The following is a 20,121-nucleotide window of genomic DNA, read 5'->3' on the forward strand; positions in this document are numbered from 1 at the left end:
TTATGGAAAATTTCATGGAAAGAATATTGTCGTGTAAGCGTGGTCGTGGTGGTCATTTGCTTGATGTTATTTTCCACTATTAACAGCATATCTTCCTCTTTATAATGAAATAAACATCCGATCATTTATATTAAAAAATAGCATTTTTCTTCCTTCTTATTGAATAACCCTTTATTTTTTTGCGTTGCTTCAACTTCTTCAAATATTCAATGAACAGTGATTACGAGTGGATCCGACTACCTTTTATATGGAACTGAATCTTTATTGTCGTGCCGATTTTAAATTTTAATTTGTGTTCCAATGCATTGCATCCAATGCACTTTTTGTCATTTTTTCATGAATTTATGACTACGATTCCGAGCACTTTTGAAAAACTATCAGCGTCTTAGCTAATTTTACCGAACTACACTTTTTTGTGTGGAGTCGTCTTTGGAGCACCTCTCTTTACTTTTACGCTCGACTCGACGATAAAAGCTTGATGGGAGTTGAAATTTTCTTCTATGCTGAACATTCATTAAACGACCCTCGTACTTAAGTACGTATGTATTTGTGTAAGAGGATATGTTTGTACTTCTATGAAAATGCGTATGTTCGAAAAGTGCTGCATTCTTACTTCAGCTTATGCAAGTATGTAGGAATAATAAAAACATTAAGGGCATGGGGTCATAAACCTCAACCCCAGGCCACATACACACACATATAAGTATTTATATGAAAAGTAACGACTGGGCTATTCGAATCGAACACAACAAAATATGTTTTCACGTATGTAAGTACGACTGCCATGGACTGGGATAAGCAAACGGTATTTTTGTTTAGGTGGAAAATATTAAATTGGCAGCACAGTTTTCAGTGACATCATCCCATTTGACAGTTCGTGGCGCTAATTTAGCTCGGCTATTTACCATGAGCATCGTTTTAAATAAACAAAACAAAAACAAGCAAAAAAAATATATAGTATTAAAAAAAACATGACTCAATTCGCAATTACAGTCCACCAGCCATTGTTGAAATCCATAGAAATACACTATTTGGTGTGCTTTATAGTCGATGGCACCTCATTCGTGCAAACAATTTACAATCTACTCACAAGTATTGGGTTGGCAACTAAGTAATTGCGGATTTTTTTTAGAAAATCAAAGAATAAATAACTTTTTTCTGTAATTGCACATTTTGATCAATGACCTTTTGCCATCTTTCAGGCAGCATCATAATCTCACGTTCATAAAATTTCTGGTTTTTATTAGCAAAAAACTGAATCAGGTACGATTTGACATCATCATCATCACTGAAATTTTTACCAATCGAGGAGTTTTGTAAAGATCGAAACAAAAAGTAATCAGATGTTGCAAGGTCAGGACTATATGGTGGATGTGGCAAAACATCCCAACCAAGATCCAATAATTTTTGCAGAGTGGCCAACGGTGTGTGATGTTATGATGGAAAACAAACTTTTTCGATTTGTCAATTCGGGCCGCTTTTCTTCAACTGCATTGGCTAATTTCGTTAGTTTTTCAATGTAGACATCAAATTTGATCGTTCGGTTGGGTTGTAAGAGTTCAAAGTAGGCAATTCCTTTTTAATCCCACCAAACTCATAACAAAACCTTCTTTTGACGAATATCAGCTTTTGATGTTGTTTGAGTTGGTTCACCTGGGGTGGCTTTCTGTAATTCGATATCGAGCAAAAACGATAGTCGAAGTATCGTTTTTGCTTTCTCTAACAAAAAATGTCGTAGCGTCACATCGAACGTTCGATAGATACAGCTCGACATCACTTTTGCTCTCGTTTTCATTTTCTCAGCTGTTTATTTCTTCAAAATGTAAGTTAAAAATTAAATTTTTTTTTTTAATTTCAAGTTTTATATAGTTGTTTGCATAGGTCTCAACAAACAAACGCTGCTCAACTAAATATATTGGTGGAATATATCGAAAAGCACGATTCATTAGCTAAAAATAGCTTACAGAGTGCAGCTAATGGCCGTTCGAAAAAGAAAGACTTATGGGATAAGCTAACGGAATTGTTAAACAGTAACGGACCTCCCATGAAGCCAACAAAAGCATGGCAGAAAGTTTGTATTAACACTTACCATTACTTTTAAACATTTTCATTTGTGGTAATACATTCTTGTAATACCCCTAGGTATGGACTGACTACAAATATAATGCAAAACGCAAGCTTACCCAGCGCATGAAAAGTATGACGAAAACGGGTGGTGGTCCATATGATGCGGTTTCATTGAACCATATGGAGAAACGAATAGTTGCCGCAGCCAAAATAGGCGAGCACATATCGGGAGTACCAGGCGCAACAGACGGACCCAGCTGTTCTACTGCGGCTCCTCAGGCAGACGATAATTTCATTTGTGAATATTTGGCCCAAATCTCGAGCGCCGATAATTCTAGTGACGACGAAGGCAAAACATCAAGGAAGTCTGAGCCTCCAAAAATTAATATACGCGAGGAAGGGGAAATCGACGAGGTACAACCTCCAAAAACGAAAAGATATTCAGACCCCAAAATAAAAATAATAGAAAAAGAGATTGAAAAGCAAGAAAAATTTCAAAGTGAAGTGTTGAGGCTTTTCGAAGAGAGCAATGAAATCGCAAAGAGGAAACTGCAACTAAAGGAGACACAAATTGCAACTGAAGTGCAATATAAAAAAATGAAGATTCAAGTCTTAGAGCTAGACTTGGAAAAACTAAAATGTGAAATCGCATTGCTAAAACGAAAAATGAATAATTAATGAGTTACTTTATGTATGTGATAACTTTAAGCTTAGTTTTTTACCTTTTATAAAAAGAAAGACTGATACCTGAGAAATGAAGTACAATTTTTTGTTATACTTAAGAAATTTTATTTAATTTACCAGCAATAATATGAAATCTTTACATTGCTGACTGAGAAAGATGGTCTTTTATTATATTTCTTATCCTCTCTGATAATCGATTGTTTATGTCCAATGGTGTACATTCTAACAGTCCTTCTTGTCTTTGAGTTAGAGTTTCGTTGCTGAATTGATATGGAATATTCCTATCGATGCATACATTGTGAAGAGCGGCGCACATGTTTTCAATTTTTGCAACCAATGTTGGGTTGTACCTTGGCTTTCTATCGTCCGATAATATTCTCCAGCGGCCTAAAGTGAACAATGCAATTAATGTTAGTGTATTTACATTTGATTCAATAAATACAGGAACCTTTGTATACGCCAATGCTTCTTTCGACAATGCTTCTAGCCTTACTGTGAATGTCGTTGAAAATACATTTGCCTACGTCGGTCTCATTTTCGCGTAATCGATACGGGGTCATAAGCCATGGCTCAAGAGGGTATCCAGAATCCCCTAAAAATATACATATTTATTCCCGTATCTTAATTTTTTCCTATTTAATTACTCACCTAATAGCCACGAACTCGTATCTCCATTATTATAGCGCCGCTCCATTACCTTCCTCTCATTGGAGGCTTTCCAAACAAAGGAATCGTGCGCAGCTCCTCCGTACTGTGGGCATATAGCTTTTATTCTTAATTTATGGTCACATATCTGCAATAAAAAATGTAGAGCACGATAACTCCAAGAAAAAAAGATTAAGAGCTAGTGTAAGTATATATTTACAATCATCGCGTTTATGCTATGCTTTCCTTTCCTGTTGAAGTATGTATATATGCTCGTTCTCAATAGGCCTCAACAGCATTAAATGAGTACCATCTACGGCACCAACAACTGCAAAGAATTAAAATAGTACAAAATTTAAATTTCGTTAGTATTGCACTACTTACTTCCCGGAAAAATATATTTTTCATGGAACCACTCTTTGCACGGCTGGAAGTTTTTTTCGAAAGATATCCATTGGTTGCATAGAGTTTCTTCCATCGACGATAATGTGCTGCGAAATATCTTCGACAGAGTACTATGCCCCATTGCTGCTGTGTGTGCGCCGCCAGTTTGCCACTGGTAACCGCCACCTGCTAATATCTCCAGCGTTGCAGCTAGCCTCAAAATTGGAGGTATATATGTACTCCTAAGTCCTTCTCTAAGGTTTAGTTCACAAAGGACGTACATAAAAACCTCCTTGGTCAGTCGGTATTTTGTTTGGAAGCTGTGCAAAAGAAATACTTTGATATTTACTTAATGAAATTTGTATTAATCTTACTATAAATCGGGCAATTCCATTGGATTCGACGCATCGCGTATTCTCCTTCTATTTATTGAAGAGTTTTCTTCATTAAAATCTTCCAATATTAAAAAATAGCGCCAATTATACATATTTACTTTTAATTTTTATTGCTTTCGTGCACTTTTTGACAACTATAAACCACTTTCCAAACACTTCGAAAATATGAAAACGATAGTACAAATATCGAAATACGGGAACCAAAATGGAATCGTCGCGCATTCGATATCGAATTAAAGTGTCGAGCAAACGAGTGTCGACTATCGAATTATAGAAAGCCACCCCTGGCCTTCTCCACGATCTTTTCCGCTTGATATTGTTGTAAATAACCCATTTTTCATCGCCAGTTATCAGTCGTTTTAAAAATGGATCATTTTCATTACGTTTCTTTAGCAAATCGCAGCTGTTAATGTATTGCGTTAAGTGCGTTTCTTTCAGTTCGTGAGGAACCCATGTATCGAGTTTTTGAGCATAGCCAAGTTGTTTTAAGTGATTTTCAATGAATGTATTGTGACACATGAAGTTTCTCTGCAATCTTCCGTGTTGTACTGTACGGATCCGAATCGATTATTACTTTGATTACGGCGTCGTCCAGTTGAAGATCAGAGCGTTTTTCATAATTGAGTGAAACATCACGAGAACGAAATTTGGCAAACCAATTTTGACACTGCCGTGCTTTTAAGGCTTTGTCACCATAAACAGCATATAACTTTTTATGAGCTTGCGATGCGGTTTTCCCTTTGCGGAAATAACAAAACAAAATATGACGAAAATGTTCCTTTTGATTTTGCATTTTTTAATAAACGTCAAACGAAAACTACGCAACCGACCAAAAAACTTTTTTTTGCTGATTGACAGCTGAATTGCCAACTATCAAATAACAAAATGTGTTTTGCATTTGTACTACGTCTGCAAATCTAAAAATTCAACTGAATTCATCTATGAGTGAAATCCGCAATTACTCAGTTGCCAACCCAATATTTACAACTCCCATATAACTGTACTTTTTAACCATTGAATTGCGATGATTTAGAAACCGATAAAAATATTATATATCTGGTTTTAAATTACTATAAATGTAAGCTCTTAATATGTACAAATACATGACTGGTGCCGTCAGAAGCACTCTTTGGCTATGAAACATGCGTCTAACAGCGGTAAGACGTTCAAAACCAAACATAAAAAATAAAAATTCCCTTATCGACAAAATATACCTGGCTATAGAACGAAAAGGTGAAAGATTAATAATGAAATCTGTTGATAAATGAAAGTGCAAAAACACGCATGAAAGTGCAAAAACACCAGAGATAAACACGTTCTCTGTATTTGTGCATTTGAATTAGAAGGAAAATACTGCGTTCACTATAATCGTTAAGTGCATAGCTGAAAAAGGTGAATTTATTAGACAAATAACACTTGTAGCGAACGGTCTTACTCAGCAGTGAAATAAAGCAGGATGTTTTTCGAAACTACGTACGATAGTGAAAACAACATTTGGAAGAGCGATCAATTGGAGCGGACATTCAATGCAAACAAGTCGATAGGCGATCATGCTTTGTATATGTTGCGTAGCAAGCCAGCTAATTTGGTGTGCCAGATTTCCGACTCTGAAGGCTCTGAACTCACCTATGGCACAGCGTGTTCGTATGCCACTAGTGTGGCAGCACATCTTAGCAATGCAGGGCTAGGCTGTGATGATGTCGTGGGTATTGTCTCTTATAATACAACACTACTAATGCCTGTACTGGTGGGTTGTTGGATAAATGGAACACCCTTTAATGCGCTACATCCCATACACGAAGAAGGTATGTACACAAATGCAAGTGTATAACGGCATAATTTTATAATCTCTCTTGTAAATTTTTATATTTTATTTAATCTCAGACGTAATCAGGCAGCTTTTTGCTCTGACCAGACCAAAGATAATTTTTTGCGATGGTTTGTGCTTTCAGAAGGTACATAATGCCACAAAGACCTTTGACGTATCAATATACACTCTGTGTAATCACTTGGCGGGTGTGTCACAGGTGCAAAAAATACTGCAACCAGTACCGTTTGAAGAGTTTTATCAGTTAGTAGTGGTTATGCCTTCCCGTTTTGCATATAATACTTTTTAAATAATTTTTTTTTATTGTTTACAGAGCGGTGCCACTCAAATATGGACCCACCCAGACAATGGCTATTACATCCACATCTGGTACGACAGGGATACCGAAAGGGGCCTGCATATCAAACGCCAAACTTCTGGGCGATCTCCGGCAAGTAAATTACTGATCTTCAAACAGTGTAATGTTGCGATTTTTTTTAGCCGGGCAGGAAGTAAATCAAAATTCTAAAAGTAATACTATAACATGCACAATATGTCAAAAACTGTTCAAATTGTTTTTATATGTATTAAAAAATAGCTCGACGAAACCTTTTATTTAAAGGGCGCGCGACCAGACGAACTGTCGCTGCAATTTTTAATTTACGGTGAACGAAAAAATGTTTTCTATTGTATTACAAATGTGATAATCTCTAGAAGTATAGTGATTGTTTGTCTACATTGATTTTAACCAAAGCGCCGCTTTAAAAAAAAGAATTCTAAACTATTAAAAAGAAAAAAATCCATCCTAACTTCCAAGCGAGGTGTAGTTGTACATAGGTATGCAGTTGAAATTTCAATCAATTGGTCACCTTGGTATTATTTTTTAATTTCTACAGCTTCTTTAATTAAAATTATAATTTTATATAGTGCTAATATAATATTTTATTTTCAGTTTCTGCAACGGTGCATCAGTAATATTTTCCTTCGCCTCAGCCGATTGGGGTACTGGCGTTCTTATGATGATTGTGAATATATTGTGCGGTGGTATTCGTATCATAACAACAACACCCTACTCACCGGAATACCTTTTGCAAATCATTAGAAAGCACAAAGTTACACTTCTCATTGGTTCGCCCATTCAACTGGGTTTACTCTCGCAGTTACCGCAATACACCGAGGAAGCAATGGCTGGAGTACGTGTAATTTTAATGACAGGTGGCCATGCACTGCCTTCCGTACAATCACGTTTACGCGCCAAGCTACCGAACTGTATACTAATGAACTCGTACGGCACCTCCGAAATTGGTGGTATATCAGTGAACTATCTAGATCATAAAACTGAGAGCGTTGGGAAACTGTTTGCAGGCGTGCAGATAAAGATTGTCGATGCCGGATCAGGTCACCGAAAGAGATTATTGGGACCCAATGAGAGAGGTGAGATTTGGGTTCGCGGTTGCGAGAACTGGCGTGGCTATTATGGCAACCCTGTTGCGACGGCGGACACCATGGATGCCGAAGGTTGGATCAATACCGGCGACGTGGGTTACATGGACGATGAATGCTATCTATATTTAGTCGATCGCAGTAAGGAAGTATTGAAATATATGAGTTTCCACTATTCCCCGCATGAGATCGAAGAGACTGTGTCACTTTTACCAGATGTGCAGGATGTGTGCGTATTTGGCGTTTACGATGAGCGAGCGATGGATTTGGCTGCTGCTGCTGTGGTGCTACGGCCGGGTAGTGTTCTCACCGAAGCGGATATTGTAAAGTTTGTGGCAGAGAAGCAAGAAGTGAAGCATAAACATATCAATTATGGCGTATTTTTTGTAGATGCTATATCAAGAAATTCTAATGGCAAAGTAATGCGTGCAAAAATGAAAGAAATATGTTTGAAAATGGAGCAAGAGATAAGGAAATGAAAGTAAAATTGGACAGAGAAAAAACTGTGATTCAAATTTTATTGGAATTATGGTTAAAAAATGTATATACGCACGCGCTGAAACAATTAGAAATAAGTTCTTATGAATTTTGTGTTACAATTTCAGCTCAGTTCAAAATGTATCTTCATGAGTTCTATAGTACATGAGTTGGTGTTAAATATTTATATATATTTGGTTACGAAAAAGTAAAAAGCATACGACAAGATATTGAGGATCTTCATCTAGGATCCTTTTCTTCCGCGATATTTCTTTGATGATCGGTAACTACATCATACCGACAGGACTTGATGAGCTGTTACAATAACAAAATAAACATCAACACAATCAAAACACAAACAACAATCGATTCAGCAAACTGCTAAAGCCGAAGTTGGCAAACTCTGACAATAATTACCGCAATGACTCGAATTTACCGCACTCCAGCAGGGAGAAAATAACAAAAATTTTAAAAATTTCTGTTGAGTTACCTCGTAATAGCGGAGGTAGCCACAATTAAAGAAGCAGTGGATTGGTTGCTTACTTCGGTAATTACCGTTAAGGAAGTAAATATTTACTCCGATAGCCAAGCGGCAATTACGGCCTTTGGCTCATTATTTGTGCGTTCGAGATTGGTCGGGGGAATGTCTGGCTTCTCTCTCGTTTGAATCCGAATATTTCGATATCAGGCTCATTTGGGTTCTCGATTACAGCGGCATAGAGAGAAACTGCTGGGCTGATGAGCTGGTTAGACAGGGAACTTTGGAGACAATTTCGTCCCGAAATGTCATATTTGGGGTGCCCTTAAGAACCAGTAGTCGTCTCCTGGAAAGATGAGACTCGAGTCAACTCAGCGATCGCTAGCCTAATGCGCAAACGTGCAAGGTCGCGAGATCCTTCTGGCCATGGGACGCTTCACGGAACTCCTAAGGCTAACTAAGCCCCCAAAGCGGGTTTAAATATCATACATCTCATCTGGTAAAGTTCATCAGTAGCTTGTTGCGGCTAATTACAAAACGTAAATCAGACGCCGTCGGCGTCATCGTAGGTGCATGGTCATCATCCTTCAATCCCAAGACTCCTTCTTCCTTCTCTTCTCCTTTCTCCTATATGGAGATTCATCACAACGGACGAATTTTTAATATTTGTCCAAGTGGGTCCCAAGCTAGGGCAGCCATTCAACCTAACCTACCTCGTAATAATTTAAAAAAAATAAAGCAAGTAAATGCATGGATTTAATTTTTATCTTTAGTTTATTTTTAATCAAAATTATATGTCAGTTCATAGATTTTACAGCTTAAAAATTGAAGCAAAGTACACGATGAAGAAAGTCCGGAAAATAAGACTCAAGACACAACCATTTGAAGACAAATCGGTACCAAAAGTTAATGGTCTGAGATTTCTCATTTGTTTAATGAAAAATTATTGTCCAAAAATCCTTCTTACACAGGAAACTGATATGACTAGGACATCTGTTTAATCTCAATTATTTTCACATACAAATTCAACATAATTCACAGCTGATTCATGACAGATGATGTTAACAGCTGGAGCATTTAGTAACGAAAACCACAAACAAAACTTCCAAACGACGAACTATGGGGTGAACGTAACGCTCCAAATATGAAGAAGCAGAAAAGTGAAACAGGATCATATCATAACCGTTATCATCAGCTGGCGTACCCTAAAGGACGTAGATAGAAATAGAAATGGATGATAATGATAATCGCCGGAAATCGGATAAGACGATGAACGATTATATGACGGGGAAAAAATAAAAAACAATTCATTTATGTTCAGCTGGGTATACCATACATATAATATATGTATCATGTACAACATATGTATGTACATGTATATAAATAAAATCAGTATAAATAATGTGCAACGATGAAACCAAAGAACAAGTGAAGCGGCAATCAGGGTGAAATTTATTTTAAAAATAATAACAGATTGATGGAGCATTGCAGGCAGCAAAAATAAGAATGATGAGCATTTATACATTCTACTTATGTATATGTAGAACGTACATAAGTATATATGTATATACATACATACGTGCAAATGCTCGTAATAAAATACCGCATATACATACATATATACATACGTATTGTGAGTACCCCATTACATGTGCGTACGGAAAGTGCAGGTGGGTCACGCACATGGTTATGCACTTCCTATTTTTTCTCCATCTCTCTCTTTTTTCCCCTTCAACTCTTACATTACTTACAGTTGTGCAGCAGGTCGAGAAGCAGAAGCCAAGATAAACCATGAAGTGGCGCTGCCAAAATGGACGTCATGTTGCTGCTGCTAAAAGCATTTACGTCTCAAGCAGTAACGCCTGAAAGCACCGAAAAAACTATTCAGAATGGCGGTGCGACCCCGCCGTGTAATGGTTGTAATGGTGATGCAATATACATAAGTTACAGTGGTGGAAGTATGGACAATATTTGTATTTTTGTTTTATCTTGTTAATAAACAGGAAGGCATACGAGTACATACACGTATTACTGCTACAACAACTACACAACAAGTACATACACGCATATGTTATTAACATCCCTGCGCATACAAGGCAGTGCGCCATTTAATAAAACTAAGTTCAAAGTGCCCAAAAGTGGCATTAAATGGAAATTGGGCACTATTAACATTTTCACAAAAAAAATTGTATGAATAAATCTGTTTTAAATTTCGGTTCATGCAACAAAGCAAAGCTGTTAAGACAAAGCAGAAGCAATTTATAAGACACACATATGTATGTACATACATATGTATGCAGGTGTTATATAAAAAGTGTGTGCACAAACGGAGGTACGTAGGTAAGTACATTTACTCAGACAAATCACAAAAATAATGGTCGACGAACGCATATAAAGAAAATACTTAAAAGCTAATTATGAGGAATCTTGGCGAAACCATGCCAGAAGGCAACTAAGCATATTTATGTGTGTATGTATACGTAAGTAATTTATAATTCAACTACCCAACCTTAAAATTAACAAGAAGAAAAAATTCTTAGAAAGGGTCGACGGTTTCAGATAAAGACATTTTAGATTATTCAGCAAATTCATTTTAATGCATATATAAAATTGTTACCTAGAAAAATTAACGCGAACCCTTAGCTCATGGACAGGTTAACAATATTTCAGTTGAACTCAAATGTGATTAACTTTTATTGTTATTTTAATAGTTAAATCTGGCAAAAGAAAACAATCTGCTCAGTCCCATTGCAATGAAACCTTCTCACATTAAACATGAAATTGAATACGTTTTCCCTTTGAACATTTTATTTTCTTTTACAAAGAAAAAATTAGGATTTTTAAAAATTTGTTGAAATGAAATTTTCTTTCACATTCGTTATAATAATTATATTAAATGTTATGTTTTTTATATTTCGAAAGTATAGTATCTGAAGAATATACTGTAAAATTATCATGCGGATATTCCCAATATTATAGCTCCTACAGCCCATTAACTAGATAGAGAGCGTTTCGCGCGCTCCTGTATCTCAAACTTTAAACTCATTTATCTCGAAACTATTGGGTTAGCAACTAAGTAATTGCGGATTTTACTCATAGATGGATTCAGTTGAATTTTTAGATTTGCAGACGTAGTACAAATGCAAAACACATTTTGTTATTTGATAGTTGGCAATTCAGCTGTCAATCAGTAAAAAAAGTTTTTTGGCCGGTTGCGTAGTTTTCGTTTGACGTTTATTAAAAAATGCAAAATTAAAAGGAACATTTTCGTCATATTTTGCTTTTTTATTTCTTCTTCTTCTTAATTGGCGCGATAACCGCTTACGCGATTTTGGCCGAGTTTAGCAAAGCGCGCCAGTCGTTTCTTTCTCGTGCTAACCGGCGCCAGTTGGGCACACCAAGTGAAGCCAAGTCCTTCTCCACCTGATCTTTCCAACGCAGAGGAGGCCGCCCTCTTCCTCTGCTACCACCAGCTGGTACCGCATCGAATACTTTCAAAGCCGGAGCGTTTGTATCCATTCGGACGACATGACCCAGCCAACGTAGCCGCTGGATCTTTATTCGCTGCGCTATGTCTATGTCGTCGTAAAGCTCATACAGCTCATCGTTCCATCGTCTGTGATATTCGCCATTGCCAACGTGCAAAGGTCCAAAAATCTTACGCAGAATCTTTCTCTCGAACACTCCAAGCGTCGCTTCATCGGATGTTGTCATCGTCCAAGCTTCTGCGCCATACGTTAGGACGGGCATGATGAGAGTCTTGTAGAGTGTTAGTTTTGTTCGTCGAGAGAGGACTTTACTGCTCAGTTGCCTACTTAGTCCAAAGTAGCACTTGTTGGCAAGAAAGATTCTACGTTGGATTTCAAGGCTGACATTGTTATCGGTGTTAATGCTGGTTCCTAAATAGACGAAGTCTTTTACAACCTCGAAATTATAACTGTCTACAATGACGTGGGTGCCGATACGCGAGTGCGCCGACTGTTTGTTTGAAGACAGGAGGTACTTCGTTTTGTCCTCGTTCACCACCAGGCCCATTCGCTTTGCCTCTTTATCCAGTTTGGAGAAGGCAGAACTAACAGCGCGGTTGTTAAGGCCGATGATGTCAATATCATCGGCATACGCCAGCAATTGTACGCTCTTATAAAAAATTGTGCCTGAGCGATTAAGTTCTGCGGCTCGTACGATGCTCTCCAACATCAGGTTAAAGAAGTCACACGACAGCGAGTCACCCTGTCTGAAACCTCGTTTGGTATCAAACGGCTCGGAGAGGTCCTTCCCAATTCTGACGGCGCTGCTGGTGTTGAGCAACGTCATCTTACATAGCCGTATTAGTTTTGCGGGGATACCAAATTCAGACATCGCGGCATACAAGTAACTCCTTTCCGTACTGTCGAATGCAGCTTTGAAGTCGACGAAAAGATGGTGTGTGTCGATTCTCCTTTCATGGGTTTTTTCCAAGATTTGGCGTATTGAGAATATTTGGTCGATGGTAGACTTTCCAGGTCTGAAGCCACACTGATAAGGTCCAATCAGTTGGTTGACGGTGGGCTTCAGCCTTTCACACAATACGCTCGCTAGAACCTTATAGGCGATATTTAGAAGACTAATCCCGCGGTAATTGGCACAAATTGCAGGATCACCCTTCTTATGGATTGGGCAGAGCACACTTAAATTCCAATCGGCAGGCATGCTTTCATCCGACCATATTTTGCATAGGAGCTGATCCATGCACCTTACCAGCTCCTCGCCGCCATGTTTGAATAGCTCACCCGGCAGTCCGTCGGCGCCCGCGGCTTTGTTGTTCTTTAGCCGCGTTATCGCTATTCTCACCTCGTCATGATCGGGTAGCGGAACGACAATTCCGTCGTCAACGATTGGGGTATCGGGATCTTCACTTTCTCGGTGACATGCGCAGCTGTCACTGTTTAATAAGTTCGAGAAGTGTTCCCTCCATAATTTAAGATTGCTCTGTACGTCAGTCACCAGTTCGCCGTCTTTGTTCTTACAGGAAAACGCCCCGGTCTTAAAACCTTCTGTAAGCCGCCGAACTTTCTGGTAGAATTTTCGGGCGTTGTCCCTATGGGCCAGCATCTCAAGCTCTTCGCACTCACGTATTTCGGCCTCTCGTTTCTTTTTTCGGATAATACGTCTCTCTTCCTTTTTCAGCTCTTTGTAGCCATCCCACATGGCTTGCGTTGCGCCCGATCGCAGCGTGGCTCTATAGGCGGCATCCTTTCTTTCTGCGGCAGCGTGACATTCCTCGTCGTACCAACTGTTTTTTCGGGCTCGCCGGAATCCGATTTCTTCTTCGGCGGCGGTACGTAGAGAACGAGAAATGTTGCTCCATTGTTCGTGGATGCCGGTTTGTTGGGCAGTACTCTCTGAGAGCAGGAGTGAGAGTCGAGTGGCGAATCTTCTGGCTGTCTGTTGTGATTGCAGCTTTTCGATGTCGAACATTCTTTGCGTAGGTAGATGTACGTTTTTTGCTGCACAGAGGCGTGTGCGCAGTTTGGCTGCAACAAGGTAGTGATCCGAGTCGATGTTGGGTCCTCGGATCGTACGTACATCTAATACACTAGAAGCGTGTCTTCCATCTATCACAACATGATCGATCTGGTTTCGTGTTTTTCGATCAAAGGGAAAACCGCATCGCAAGCTCATAAAAAGTTATATGCTGTTTATGGTGACGAAGCCTTAAATGATCCATTTTTAAAACGACTGATAACTGGATGAAAAATGGGTTATTTACAACAATATCAAGCGGAAAAGATCGTGGAGCAGGCCAGGTGAACCAACTCAAACAACATCAAAAGCTGATATTCATCAAAAGAAGGCTTTGTTATCAGTTTGGTGGGATTACAAAGAAATTGTCTACTACTCTTATCACCCAACCGAATGATCAATTCTGATGTCTACATTGAACAACTAACGAAGTTAAACCATGCAGAGAGTTGAAGAAAAGCGGCCCGAATTGACAAATCGAAAAAGTATTGTGTTCCATCATAACAATGCAAGGCCACACACATCGTTGGGCACTCTGCAAAAATTATTGGAGCTTGGTTGGGATGTTTTGCCACATCCACCAGGATGGTTTGCCACATCCACCATATAGTCCTGACCTTGCACCATCTGATTATTTTTGTTTCGATTTTTAAAAACTCCTTGAATGGTAAAAATTTCAGTAATGATGATGATGCCAAATCGTACCTGATTCATTTTTTTGCTAATAAAAACCAGAAATTTTATGAACGTGAGATTATGATGCTGCCTGAAAGATGGCAAAAGGTCATTGATCAAAATGTGCAATACATTACAGAATAAAGTTATTTAGTTCCATGAAAAAATTGTCTTTGATTTTCTAAAACAAATCCGCAATTACTTAGTTGTCAACCCAATACTTTCTCCGGCATGGCCTGCATGATAACTCATACAGTTTTTACTATTTTTTGATGGGATTTTTTTTCTAATATTCGAAAGTGTTTTGTCTATAGATTATATTTTTGATATTTTTATTAAAAAATTTCATGAACATAATTAAAGTATGACATTTTTGACGTTAGGTTGGGTTAGCCTGGTTGACAATAAACCACGCATAGACCTTTTGGTAAAAACGAACGAATACTTTTTTTAGAATGCCGTAAATTGCAAAATTGTTCGAAATTCATAACTACACTTTATTTTACAAGATTTTTTTTACCTTTTACAAGTCCATTAACATTTCAAGAGAAATGATGCAAACCTTGGAGCAACTTTTTTTTCATTGTACTTTGGGTCACGTGATTTTTTATGCACTAATTTTTGTAAAGAAAAATTTAAATAAACGTGTTTATAAAGTTTAAGTACTAATAAACAATGTATACATTTTTTAAATTTATTTATTTTTATTTATTTCTGTTGCTATCTTCTAAAAACAGTTTTTCTTTTAGCGCATTTTTGGCGCTGCTGGATGTATGTAAACCCTTAACTTCGTAAGCTTTTCTATGATTTTTTAAGGTTTAAGGAATATTTTGCTTTAGAAAAATGTAAAAAAAAACCGAAAATCACATTTGCTTGAGACTTTCTTACATTAAAGTTTCCTTAGCTGGTGTTGTTTTGTTTATTTGTCCTTGAATGGATACATTCTTACAGACTATGCTAAGCTAATGTACAATAGTTTAAGAAAGAAAGAAAGTTTAAGAAAAAAAATTACTAAGAAAAGAATAAACGATTTAACTAAGATGGTTGACTAAGATTCCATACGGCCATGTAAAATCAGCACCAGAAGAATTGAAAAACAAATTTAAATCTGCACATGACCTAGAAATCGGAGCATTCACCCCGTAATTGGTTCATGAGAGGCCAATTTTCAAGGTTTCATACTGTCGAAGTCTCTTATTAGGAACATTTTTGTTGTAGCAGCATAAGCATTCCCCATACATACATGGACGGGAAATGGTGCTGGAGTGAGAAGTCCTTGGCTGGATATAAATCCGGGTCATTCCGGTAACGTAGCACGTTTCCTTTACTTTTTATTGTTGTTGTTCTAGCAGCAATACGTTTCCTTTACTAGATACCTCCGGTTAAAGTCATAGTACACTTTCATTATAGGTCTTTAATATTTGTTCCAGACAGTAAGAGTCTCTTTATTTACGGATGTTTCGTGATTTCCTTAACACTTCCTTAAGAACACTCACAAGGGCCCTGGTCGAAATTTAAGAGGGTTTCCTCACTTTTCTGATGATACTCGAAAAGTTAGATTGCAAATTTTCTAATTACATTAACTGGAATAAAAAGCAATTAAATTTTAATAAGCCACAATAAAAAAATAAAAACAAGCAAATAAACCCATAAATTCAATCACCTTTTCCCTTCTGAAAAACTTGCGAAAAAATTCTCAGCATGGCGAAAAAAAATTAAGAAAAGTAACAAGCGAATGAAATAAATGAATTGCTAAAGAAACAACAATAATGGCATGGGCAGACGGAAGAGAAAAGATAACTGAAATAAGCTGCCCTAAGTGAAGAATATTAATAATGCGCTGAAGCCAGATTGCGGGATTAAAACTAGAACGATACGAATGAGATGGGATAAAAAAAGGAGGAATAAAGGACTTGAAACAATATGCTATATTACAAAAGATATCTATTACGCCAAACAAAGATACATACATATGTATGTGTACCATATACGCACAACTACTAAAAGGGCGAAAGTCGAGCAAAAGGAAATAATTTGGTGTAAAATTCAAATTGTACGATTCATAAGACCCTGGACAATGAGTATGAACGAATATAGAATACGTTGGTTACTCGTTTAAAACATAGCTACGTATGCATGTATGCATAATGCCTTTATATTGAAATTAGTAATATTCGGTTATTCGAGGAATCTACTGTTTGGTTAGTAAAAAGTCAAAGACTATTTTAATGTTATAGCCAATGGAAAAAGCGCAAGGTGCCGAATGTGGAATCGATTTTTAAAATATTCAGAATTATTATGAAAATCCAATTAATTAATTAATTTCAATTAATCCAAATAATTTAATTAATTAATTAATTGAGTAATTCAAGTAATCACTAATAACCATCCTGATAATGACTTTTTAGAAGCGTACCCGCAAAGCTCTCACCATTTCGTATTGGATTTTCATAACTTCTGCTACGGTTTTCGGTGACTAAACTACAATGTTGACATGGCAGATGTTTAACAATAATGCCATATGACCGCCACGAAAAGAGGCGCTAAAATTTAAAATGGGCGGACCTATTTCTACTAACTAAACATGGCATACATCTTAATTTGCTTAGTCCTCTCAATATTCGATTTATGTACGTATGATAAGTGAATGTAAAGGACTTTCCGAATTCTTCCTGGAGGAATCGTAAGCAGCAGGTAGATGGCAGATATATTTCTGCTTTCTCTGCCTTCCCTCCCATGTTGCTGTTGTTGCAGTAGCATAAGCATTCCCCTTACATGCACGGGGAATGCTGCTGAAGTTACAGTGTTTGCCTGGATATAAATCCGGATCGTTTCGGTTACATGGAACCGACTGTTGGAGGCAGCAGGTAGATGGCAGATATCTTTCTGCTTCCTTTGCCTTCTCTCCCATCGCTTCGCCCACTGCATTGAAAATTCCAGTAGACATTCTCCTATTCCAGCAAATTGAAATTGTAATGGAATAATTCGAGATATGCAAATTTCTAATGAATAGCTATTTTTAAATCGGGTTATATATTTCAAGCACACATATATACATACATACATATGTATGTACGTACAAATGGGCATGCGTGTTCTGTTTTTCTTATTGTTACACGTACATATGTGCGTAGGTATGTATGAAAAAAAACGGTACTCAATTTTATTTAGATTGGGCGGAAGTGCTTTGCAAATGCGTATAAATCACTTTAGAGATGCAAAGGAAGATGGAAGAAAGAGAAGCATGAGGAAGTGGGACTCATCGCAATCAAACAGGAAATGCACACGTGCTACATACATACATATATACTTGTACATACACACACATAAATATATTAGGAGTGAAGCGCAAAAAAAAATGTATTGTCAATTTGATAGTAAATTTAATCCTGTTTAATTTAGATATAAATATATAAATAATAATTATAAAAATCTTCTCAGACAATTCCGACTGAAGCAACCTTGAATTTGCGAATCCGAATCCTTCAGCAAACTGTGCGTCTTGGAAAACAAAATGAAAACATACATACAATCTCCTTTTCGGCATTACCAACTGTTGGCACTATTGGTTAACAAATTACTCAAGAAAAAGCAACTGTACTCATATTCCGGTCAGAAGCTCCAAATTTCATTAGTGTACGGTGCCTTAATGACAAAGGTATTGACGATATTTTCAGCTGGGGCTTTGGAAATCGGGTCGACTGTAATTCTAATCGGTTATTGTTTTTATAGCAGTATAAATATTCCCCATACAAATACGCGGAATAGGACTGAAGTGAAAGTCCTTGACCAACTTTCGTGGGAACGAATGGGTAGAAAGCGTGCAGAGCTAGGTTCAAGCGCACATAAACGTACATAAATATAAAGTATAAAGAAAGAGCTGACGTTCCCACGACAGGCGGTTCTACGTAACCGGAACGACCAGGATTTATATCCGGCCAAGCACTGTCTCTTCAGCAGCATTCCCCGTATATGTATGGGGAATGTTTATGCTGCCACAACAACAACAACAGCTGGTTGTTGGCAGCAGAGTTGCTAATCGTTGAGCCAATCGTATGACACGAAGCACATATTTTTATTTCCGCTTAAAAAAGAAGACTCAAGAGAAGTAAGAGCGGGAATGTAAATTACTCAAATGAACTATGGAGCATATAATCTGTGCGTGCCGGTACTCGATAGCCAACGTCTTGTGTTACTCGGTGAAGCTCAACCTAATCTCATCAGTTATTAAAAAAGCTTCAACTTTGTACGATATAAACTGAAATTTCTTATTGAAGAAGCGCCATAACATGGAGTGAATGGCTAGAAAGAGCACATAATTAAAGAGAAAGTGATTAAAACGGAATAAGATTAAAATTTAAAGCCAAACACTATTTGTAGCTGCTGGGACAAGTCAATCGCGTGCAAAAGTCTGTAAATTCAGGACCAAAGGTATACATATAAACACGTGCATATATCGTACATACATATGAGTTTACATATATGTATAAGTATATACGTGCAAGTAGTTGTTGATGTTTTAGAAAAGTGTGGCGTAAAACCAGAATATATTTTATGTATGTATGTGTATATTCAAGTGTGTATGCCTCTGGTTGCAAAAATAAAAGTTGCATAAACTTACCCACTACACAAGAGTAGCTGCTACGCCAGCCAACTGCAGCAAACTACTGCAAACGAAATTGGCAAAATATAAAATACAAAAGCCACAGTGCGAATAACTCATTTACACATTTACAGCCCACACTTCGAATCAGACGCAAGAGCATGCATAATATGCACGTACCTGTGTATGCTCCTACGAGCAAGTTACACATCCATATATGTATACTTCCATACATACATACATGCATACGTATCTAAAGGGTGTTTCAAAAGTGACGGATAGATGTCAGTAGTGCATAACTACTAGACGGTACCTTTATTACGTCATCTTTAAGTACAACATATCACAAAATTCGTGATTTTTTTTTTAGTGGATATAATCCTCCGAATGAGTCGACAATTCAATTTGGTCAAAAAATTAAAAAAAAAAAATTGTTCTATCGAGGATAGAAAAAGAACTGGCAGATCAAAAACTGTACGCTAACGTTGAGAATATTGCTGCTGTAGCGCAAAGTGTTGCTGAAACACCTTCAACATCGACATCTCGACGTTTTCAATAATTAGATCATTCATGAATCGAATATTTGGCGGATTTTACCTGTAGATGGGCTCATGGTGGGCATTTAAATTAATTTTTAATTTATATATATATAACGCATAACGCATACACCCTTTTTTGGATATTTGACCGAACTCCTCTTCCAATTTGTGTTGTGCGTCTTGATGTTGTTCCACAAATGGAGGGACCTACAGTTTCAAACTACCTTTAAACTTCATTCCCATGGCAGCCAGTTCTACGTTGCCGGGTTTTCCCCGACCAAGAGCTACCGTTCTAATAAACTAGCCCTGTCTAGTGAACCGTTTATCATCATCACAGTTTCAAGCCACTCCGAACGGCAGATATTTTTTATGAGGAGCTTTTTCATGATAGAAATACACTCGGAGGTTTGCCATTGCTTGCC

The 20,121-nt window shown here is 37.5% G+C and overlaps 2 protein-coding genes across 16 annotated transcripts in view; one reads left to right on the forward strand and one right to left on the reverse strand.

The window, feature by feature from the left end:
* LOC128863695 (putative uncharacterized protein DDB_G0282133) overlaps positions 1-20,121 on the reverse strand; it is a 139,224-nt gene that overhangs the window by 79,184 nt on the left and 39,919 nt on the right. The window lies entirely within an intron of this gene.
* Positions 5,481-8,554, forward strand: LOC128863765 (uncharacterized). Its single transcript, XM_054103104.1, has 4 exons — positions 5,481-5,980; positions 6,060-6,246; positions 6,317-6,433; positions 6,935-8,554. The coding sequence occupies exons 1-4, from the start codon at positions 5,632-5,634 to the stop codon at positions 7,902-7,904; spliced, it is 1,623 nt and encodes a 540-aa protein (XP_053959079.1). The 5' UTR covers positions 5,481-5,631; the 3' UTR covers positions 7,905-8,554.

The sequence above is a fragment of the Anastrepha ludens genome, chromosome 2, assembly GCF_028408465.1.
Source record: "Anastrepha ludens isolate Willacy chromosome 2, idAnaLude1.1, whole genome shotgun sequence".
Classification (NCBI taxonomy): Eukaryota; Metazoa; Arthropoda; class Insecta; order Diptera; family Tephritidae; genus Anastrepha; species Anastrepha ludens.